The 10,081-nt window shown below is 27.7% G+C and overlaps 1 protein-coding gene across 2 annotated transcripts; it reads left to right on the forward strand.

Annotated features, from left to right (window-relative positions):
- Positions 1–3,272: 3,272 nt before the first annotated feature.
- LOC126856529 (rh5-interacting protein-like) lies at positions 3,273–8,185 on the forward strand. Of its 2 annotated transcripts, XM_050605102.1 has the most exons (8): positions 3,273–3,309; positions 3,571–3,660; positions 4,254–4,382; positions 4,445–4,570; positions 4,647–4,772; positions 4,877–4,996; positions 5,163–5,184; positions 7,728–8,185. In XM_050605102.1, the coding sequence occupies exons 2-8, from the start codon at positions 3,591–3,593 to the stop codon at positions 7,759–7,761; spliced, it is 627 nt and encodes a 208-aa protein (XP_050461059.1). In that variant the 5' UTR covers positions 3,273–3,309; positions 3,571–3,590; the 3' UTR covers positions 7,762–8,185. The 2 variants fall into 2 exon arrangements, with proteins under 2 accessions (XP_050461059.1, XP_050461060.1); XM_050605103.1 differs by lacking the exon at positions 5,163–5,184.
- The last annotated feature ends 1,896 nt before the right edge of the window (positions 8,186–10,081 follow it).

Consider the following 10,081-nt stretch of genomic DNA (forward strand, 5'->3'; position numbering starts at 1 on the left):
TAGCTGCGCTACTGTCATATTTAAATTACCCTCTCATCGCGTTTTGTTAAAGTTACAAAGCGAAAGTTACGGAACGCTGACGACGGTAAAGGACGAGCGAAAAGGATTAAAAGGTAATCGGGATGATGGGGTCATTCCCGAATTGATCGATCATTCCGCGCCTCTTTCCGCGTGACGTGAAACTCGCTTGAAATGAAGCCATTGTTCTCTCCACGAGCGGGAATAAAATTTCCGCGTATTCAAATTCGACCGCCGGCCGGCCGGTCGACTTTGTATGGCCATTTTCGGGAGTTCCCATTTCGCGGAAGAATCTCTAATGAATGGAGCTCGGTATCTTTGTGAAATCCGTCCGTTTTAATTAAAGGACTCTATTCGTCTTAATCTCGGTAAATTACTTTTAGAATCCGAAATAGATTCTTTTCCACCAATTTCTCTTTTCCCTTTTAATAGTTCATTTGAGCGAACAAAAATTGAAAGAATTAAGGAAGCTTAAAAAAATATTTATTTCTTCTAAAATTTGTGAAATTAAAATATTGAAGTATATTTAAGCGTTCAGAAAAAAATTAAAATTAGACCTTGCTAAACTGAGAAAATTGGCGGACTACATTATTATTATTATTATTATTAATAAGCGACTACTATACAGATATACGTTTGTTTTAATTATTAACGAAAGTAACGAATGTAACTTGAAACGTTTAAAAGTCAAAGATAGGTTCGAAAAAAGCCCAGTGAAGTCCGTGAACTTTTAGCCTGTTGAATTTTTCAGAGGTCGCAGTTTTGGCGTCGTGAATTTTTGATTTGATATGGTCACAAATGGTCAGCTTACGTATATATAAATATTACGTGTATATAAATATTTCGAATTTATTAAATAATTTGAAATATGGAGTTGGTCAGGTCGCTACTCAATAACACTCTTGATTTTTAATTTTCCATTACGGCCGTATTTGATCGAAAATCGCTTCTCGTTTTTTCCTCTATCCCTTCTCTCTCTCTCTCTCTCTTTCTATCCTCTCTTTACCTGCTTTGATATGCATTGCTGAAAATGGTAAGCTTCGGCTTAACAAGCCTTCGCGCGTAACCTATCACTTTTATCCCACGCGATTTCGCATTCTGATTAATCAACGAAATTTACAGGGTGTGCCGGAATCACGGATTTCGTCTGTGAATTTTTCTTTTGCAAATTTTGGTTTGATTTTCGTTAAGAAAATTATCTAGGCATATAGATCAAACATGATAGATTTTACGAGAATTAAAGTCTACAAAAATTTAAACAAATAAAGGAAGCTTTGTTTTTCTTCGTTTAATTTAAAATGCATTTTAACAAATTCTCTTAATTTGGGGAGCTAAAAGGCATTTAACGTTGATAAAAAGAAAATACGAACTCGTAGCGAATGACGGAACAAATTTGACTTCAAAAATTTATCAAAGAATTTGTGTACGAAGGTAATATCGAACACCTTGTATGTATATCTCGGAAATAAATCTATCCATTTCACGCGAGAACCGCGTAATTAGCGTGTCATCATTTTTTAAATCCGGAATAATACCTGACAGTGCGCAATATTATCGCGCAAATCTCATTTTTCGATTCATTTCCTGCAGAAAACGTAACAAACGTATTAACCTTTTACGCGAGCGTTTTGTAATTTATTCGCTGAAGAGAGGTCTTTTTTATTACATATTTTTATTCATACAGATTTCTATCGGCATCTTATGGCTTTTTTATGTATATATCATTACTGAATTTTTTTCTAAAAATCACATCGTCGCATTCGATCATCTTTCGACGAGCATGTCATCTCATAGCATCCTTCCGGCGATCCAGTAATTGCAAATTGCAAACTGCGACATCGACGCCGGATGGATAATGGAGGTATCGTGTTCGCCATTATTAAACGACGCAACGCCAAGTATAATATAAAAAGTCAACTGATCGTGCGAGTATATTATATACACAACGTATATTCATGCTTTTTCCCATATATTGTATCAATACAAAACTTTCAATTGCACTCAATCCGAATAAAATCAGTGCATTGAAGATGTATTGAGATTTTTGTGAGAAATGACAATATTCCTCAATTTTAAATGTCAATTTTCCTTTTAAATTTTGAGAGAATCGCGAAGTTCATCGTTGATTTTAATTCTAAAAATTTTTTAAATTACGAAAAAATAAGTTCAGGGAATATATACCGGTTTGATTTTTTACGATCGTTCTCAAAGTATATATTACTATCTTTTGTGAAGTAATATCCTAATACTGTGGCCTTGATAATCGATTATTTCGTAGAATTGTATAATGTTACAACATAACGTTGCATTATGTCATGTGCAATAGTGCATATTTATCTAATGTCCTTGCAACGTAAATGCGTTACGATTATTTTACTTATATTTGCAAAAAAAAAAAAAACGTCACTTATCGAAAAAAGTATAATTTGTTATTTGATAAAACTTATTTCTAAAAAATTCTATATAAAAAGAACAAAAATATAGCATTTATGAAGAATAATTTGAACTACTTATACTACCATGTGTGGTATCTTCATATGATTATATTTTTATCGTATAATTTTACAATATTGTGCAATTGTTTTACCATGTACTTGGCGTCGCGAATGTTTCCATCTTCTTTATATAGGTATTTAAGTCATATATGTGGATCATAACAAACTAATTACTAAAGTAAAAAAAGACATTATATATAAATGTAGGTTTTCTGAGAGATAATCTTAGTCTTTCGAGAGATAAATTTATTCCCAATTTTTCCTTATTATTATTCCCTATTTTTAGAATCTTATTGGTCTTTATTTTTATAGATTTCGGTGTTTTAATATTACATAAGATACCGAAAGAAAGCTTGTTTATTTTTCTTTTTCGAGGAATGGACATAAAAAAATAAGAAAAGCAGTAATGAAGAATTTTGGAAGATCATTTAATGGATTTATTGTTCAAATATGTATCGAAATACATAATTTATTTCTATATATAAAGCAAAATTGAATTTTGCAATCAAATTTAAAGGACGTATTATAGATTATAAAAGTTTTACAAAAACTTGAATATGTTTAAATAAAATATCATATGACATATAATATATAATATCATATATGTACAAAGAGATGAGAGAATGGGAACACTTGGTACCTTGTGTATTAAGTATAATCATTAAGAAACGTATCACTTTAGGTATCTACTTCTTATATCAATGACTCAGCTATTAGTATAAATGGTCTTTGCGAAACTGTACATCTTGTTAGTATTTTTCGACTTGTCATTGAAGACGAATTGACTAATGACAAGGTAAGTCACTTTGATTAGGGAAATTTAACTTGGATCGTAAGAAATTTTCTTCTAACAAAAATTGTATAATCCTTTTGCACGATGCTTTTACTTTCTTTTTTTTTGTTTTTTTAAAAAACATTTCTTGTCGTCGTAAAAATTGTATATTTTTCACGTGACGTCCATTTCGTATAAAAAAAATATTGTCCTGTTTTTGTTTTTCCTCATTTTCCTTAAATTTTATTCATTTATTTCTTTTTAATTTTTTTTAACCCTTGACAGAAAATTATAACAGTAGCACGATGCAATCCGTAGACTCGATACTGTTCCTCTTTGTAATATTAGCGGTGATTAGCGGCATAAATGCATACGGTAAGTACGTATAAACAACAATTGTATGATGATCTAAAATATATATATATATATATATATATATATATTTATTGTCTTGAAATTTTTGTGTTCTTTAATTTTTTATAATTATTTATCATAAATAATACTCTCTTTGACTACCGCTTCAAAATGTGCCAGCAGCACATTTTTTAAACGTGACATTGACGAATTGCGAAACTTTCTGAAATAGTAACGCAAAGCTTGTCTCGTATTCTAAACGCGATAGATCGATTTTCTGTATGTACAACGCACTGACAAAGACGGATCTTGAAGATCAAGGGGATTATAGAGATTTAATTTATATAGTGTTGAAATGGGGAAAGTGTTTGGCATACTCGAAAATTGCTATAAAGTTCGGTTAATATTTTAAAATTGTATTTGAACATCTCAATACAATATTTTTAAGATGTTAAACTTTTAAGAATATTAAAAAAAAAATCTAATTTTTTTCTATTGCAATATCATTCTCCATTTAGTCGCTAAATAGTTTGACATATTTTTCTTGATTATTAAGCTAAATCTCAAAACGTTTTAAATTTATAAACTTACTAATTAATAAATTTATTTATAAGACGATTGCAGTTACGTTACTTGTGGAATAAATCAAAAATGTAAAATGTATAATAATAATCCGATGTGCTGGTGTAAAGATGGATACAAAATAGATTCATATACGAAATTGTGTGTAAAAGATCAAACAGGTGAATATCAAATAAACCCGCATTATTTTTTTATTATTGTTAATTACTAAATTTATTTGAAGACGGTTGCGATGGTGTTATTTGCGGAACTAACGAAAAGTGTAAAATATATAATAATAATCCTACATGCTGGTGTAAACAAGGATACAAAAGAGATCCATATATGGCGTGTGTGAAAGACAAACCATGTAAATATTAAATAAACCTATGTTATATATATATATTATTTTTTAATTGTTTTTTAATTACTAAATTTGTTTAAAGCCGGTTGCAATGATATTATTTGCGGTACTAACGAAGAATGTAAAATATATAATAATAATCCGACATGCTGGTGCGAAGAAGGATATAAAAGAAACCCATATATGGCGTGTGTGAAAGACAAAATGGGTAATTATTAAATAAATCTGTGTGTGTTATAATACAATATAATATATATAATATATATAATTATTTATATAGTAATATAATATAATTATTAAATCTATTTACAGATGGTTGCAATGGTATTACTTGCGGAACTAATGAAGAATGTAAAATGTCCGATAATCATCCGACATGTACATGTGAAGCTGGATACACGAGAAACCCACGTACGGCAGAATGTATGCCAGGTAATATGCGAAAGAGATATAATAATTTAAGACTCACTTATCGAATTTTTAATCCGGATGTATTCGCTCGGGGCGATTTTGATTTATTTGGATTTATTTGGCACGTTTTATCTTATTTTTTATTTATATCTTTCAATTTGTCGATATTCTTATATTTCTCTTCCAGGCAAACTTTCTTTCCAGGAACAGTAAGTAAGATATTCAAATATCATTCACGTAACTTTAATTATCCTGTTATATTTTAATTATTTTATTATTTATTAATTATATTATTATATTAAAAAATATTTGAACGCTGTGGAAAAATATGCAATATATATATAATTTAGTATATTATCTCTACATTTGTATTTTTATGTATTTTAATATCTTATAGGTAAAATCGTTTTATTCTAGACTATGTTCTTAAGCTCACACACACACACAGACATATATTAGAAATTAATTCTTTCTAAACATTCAAGACATGTATGCACATACCGCTTTCATTCCTTTTCTGTTTGCTTTTTTATTTTTTAAATTTTTCTCTTGAAAGCATCTAGAATTGTGAGCTAAATTGTATAGTTTAATTCAATTTACATATTTTTTGTGGAACTCAAGTCCACGAGGATAGAAACAAAAAAATGTAAAATCTTTTTTTCTTTCTTTTTTTAATATAATAAAAATATGAGTTTGTAGAAGAATCAAATAATTATGTAGAAAAATAAAGATGTTTACTTGTTACGTAATATTTGAGAATATAATTTTGATACAAAAGAATAAATTCGCAAAAATATGTAAATAAATTTTATTACAAATCAAAATTAAAATAACGGATTAAAAATATATAAAATAAATATTAGAAATATAAATTAAATTATCGAATTTTATAATAAAATTTGTGTTATAAAAATGGGAGAGATTAAACATTCATGTTGACATAAAATAAAATTACATGCGATTCGACGTTTCTCGATGTTTCCAGATTATTGAAATTTTTCTAACCTATTTTTCTTTCTTTTTTTAATATAATAAAAATATGAGTTTGTAGAAGAATCAAATAATTATGTAGAAAAATAAAGATGTTTACTTGTTACGTAATATTTGAGAATATAATTTTGATACAAAAGAATAAATTCGCAAAAATATGTAAATAAATTTTATTACAAATCAAAATTAAAATAACGGATTAAAATATATAAAATAAATATTAGAAATATAAATTAAATTATCAAATTTTATAATAAAATTTGTGTTATAAAATTGGGAGAGATTAAACATTCATGTTGACATAAAATAAAATTACATGCGATTCGACGTTTCTCGATGTTTCAGATTATTGAAATTTTTCTAACCTATTTTTCTTTCTTTTTTTAATATAATAAAAATATGAGTTTGTAGAAGAATCAAATAATTATTTAGAAAAATAAAGATGTTTATTTGTTACGTAATATTTGACTCAGAATATAATTTTGATACAAAAGAATAAATTTGCAAAAATATGTAAATAAATTTTATTACAAATCAAAATTAAAATAATGGATTAAAAATATATAAAATAAATATTAGAAATATAAATTAAATTATCAAATTTTATAATAAAATTTGTGTTATAAAATTGGGAGAGATTAAACATTCATGTTGACATAAAATAAAATTACATGCGATTCGACGTTTCTCGATGTTTCAGATTATTGAAATTTTTCTAACCTATTTTTCTTTCTTTTTTAATATAATAAAAATATGAGTTTGTAGAAGAATCAAATAATTATTTAGAAAAATAAAGATGTTTATTTGTTACGTAATATTTGACTCAGAATATAATTTTGATACAAAAGAATAAATTTGCAAAAATATGTAAATAAATTTTATTACAAATCAAAATTAAAATAATGGATTAAAAATATATAAAATAAATATTAGAAATATAAATTAAATTATCAAATTTTATAATAAAATTTGTGTTATAAAATTGGGAGAGATTAAACATTCATGTTGACATAAAATAAAATTACATGCGATTCGACGTTTCTCGATGTTTCAGATTATTGAAATTTTTCTAACCTATTTTTCTTTCTTTTTTAATATAATAAAAATATGAGTTTGTAGAAGAATCAAATAATTATTTAGAAAAATAAAGATGTTTATTTGTTACGTAATATTTGACTCAGAATATAATTTTGATACAAAAGAATAAATTTGCAAAAATATGTAAATAAATTTTATTACAAATCAAAATTAAAATAATGGATTAAAAATATATAAAATAAATATTAGAAATATAAATTAAATTATCAAATTTTATAATAAAATTTGTGTTATAAAAATGGGAGAGATTAAACATTCATGTTGATATAAAATAAAATTACATGCGATTCGACGTTTCTCGATGTTTCAGATTATTGAAATTTTTCTAACCTTTTTTTCTTTCTTTTTTTAATATAATAAAAGTATGAGTTTGTAGAAGAATCAAATAATTATGTAGAAAAATAAAGATGTTTACTTGTTACGTAATATTTGACTCAGAATATAATTTTGATACAAAAAAATAAATTCGCAAAAATATGTAAATAAATTTTATTACAAATCAAAATTAAATAACGGATTAAAAATATATAAAATAAATATTAGAAATATAAATTAAATTATCAAATTTTTTAATAAAATTTGTGTTATAAAAATGGGAGAGATTAAACATTCATGTTGACATAAAATAAAATTACATGCGATTTGACGTTTCTCGATGTTTCAGATTATTGAAATGGATCGGTCACGTCATTATGTAGATAGCCGTAATAACCATTTGCGATGACGGCTTTTGTTATACTAAGCACGAAAACGGTTCATTCGTGTGTCCTTAACAATCTAAAATATCACAAGTTGAAATGCACGAACAGAATACGCACTCCGTTACGAAGACTAGTATTAGAGATTCTGGTGCTGGTTTGCCGATTCATGCCACATTTACGAAGCAGCTTACGTTACCAGTTCACGTAATTCAGAGAACAATCCTCACTGTTCTACATGTGACAGAGTGCGTGACGTTAAATTATAAAAAGCTCGCTATATACATGCGAATTATGCCAATGTTATTAACATAACATGACGTTTTTCTTAGGAAATAAAGATTTAACTCTTCATTATAAAAAAAATGTTACTTAAATAATATCGTAAATTAATATAAAAATAAAAAATATTTAGGCGAGGAAACATGTAATATATCGAATTGTCTTCTCATTTCTCTTGGCTCTCATCAAAAATCTAAATAGCAAAGTTAGCTGTTGATTCTATAAAGTACTTAAGATCTTCACAGTCTATTTTTATTTAATATATATGTACGTATGAGAAGATGCAATATAAAAATTTGATTGAAGTAATAATTAAATCTAAAGTTCGTCTTTCACAAAGTTCTAGAGAAATAGTATCTTCTCAATTTTTTAAGATTCCATATATATAAGACGAAATATTTTGTATCGACATGTCAGTTCTCTATCACTTTTTGATTTCATTGCAGGAGAGATAAACGCGTTCAGATAATTTTCTCGTTTATTTTACTAACACGTTTTTTAATACAATTTTTGAAAGTGAAAGATGTCTGGTCATCTTTCGACGAGCGCGTCGTCTCGCAAAATCTTTACGGCGGTCCAGGAATCGCAGGTTGCAAATTGCGACACCAACGCTATAATGCAGGTAACGTGTTCCGCTGTTACATCATCTGCTCCAGAAAGCGTTAAACTTACTTACGTACATTATGGTGCACGGAACCGTCATCACCGAACAATTCAATGAATTTCGTGGCGAACGTGCGAAATGTATTGTAGAACTCGAGAGATGCGTTTGCATAAGCAAATGATGGATCTTTGGGCGTATTTTCTCGCGACAACACGCGTAATTAGATTTTTATTTACTTTTATTTATAAAAAAAATTAAATAATATTATATTCTTATATTTTATAAATATTTTATGTCACATATAAACATCGTAAATTATAATTACAATGACTTTTTAATTTCTTTCTTAAAAATATCTGTAATTGTGATAATTATTGAACATTATTTCGAAAGAATCTCTTCTCTTCTAATTTTTCACACACACACACACACAAGCTAAATGTAATTACATATATTTTATATTTTATATTAGAAATTATACACCGCATCAAATTGTATTACTTCGATATTATGCAGAACGTAATCTTATGGCATTTTTTTTGGCTCTGCAATCTTCGCAGAGAGCTTGGCGTGCCAATCAAACTCGCCTACTCTCGCGTTTTTATCGAAACTCATAAGATTCGCATTAGTACGATGATATTCTCAAATATATTTAGATCGTTCCGGCTTTCATGTAGAGCTGTTTGTCCTGCGCGCAAAGGCCGGGGTGCTTTTACCCTAATTACATGAGCCTAATGAAGGAATAAAATCAGCGGCGAGAGAGCGAAAGAGTGTCCGAGAGGTGTCCGTTCCAATGAACAAATTTCTCTATGGATTACGGCCGAATTTTTCCGACCTTTCGCAAAAACGCCGACAAATTACGTGTCGCGGTCTCTCGCGAATCGTATTTTTCGAAATTTCCATGTCGAAATTTGTATTATTATCGGGTTTATCTTTCAATTTTTGAAGCATTGTCGGATGCGAAATTGCGTTTCCGATACCGGAAATATAATCCGAAATTGATTTTTGTGTATTTTTGTGAAGGAATTTTCTTTATTTCTTTTTTATTTAAATATCGAATTATTAGCCCCGAAAAAAAAAACGAGAGTTTTGTTAAAATACATTTCATATTTTTAACTGAAAAAGATCGAGATTTATTATATTGTCTATTTAATTTTATCTTGCTTACTTACTAGTCGTCGTTTATGTTAAGCTTATTAAATTTTTTTTTTTTTTGTATTCTTATCTTTTTTGTTTATTTTATATACTATTTTTCTTGTCTCTTGAACAAAGAATAATTCTATTATTCTTAGCTTATACGTTTTCCATCAAACATAATTACAACGATTCCGCAAACTGGCTTCTACAAAGCCAAAGGCAGCACAAACTTCGCTTCGCGAAATAATCCAACGGCAAGTATCCGCGGCGAATAATCCAACTATGTTGTCGAATCGG

Source organism: Cataglyphis hispanica, chromosome 19, assembly GCF_021464435.1.
Source record: "Cataglyphis hispanica isolate Lineage 1 chromosome 19, ULB_Chis1_1.0, whole genome shotgun sequence".
Taxonomy (NCBI): Eukaryota; Metazoa; Arthropoda; class Insecta; order Hymenoptera; family Formicidae; genus Cataglyphis; species Cataglyphis hispanica.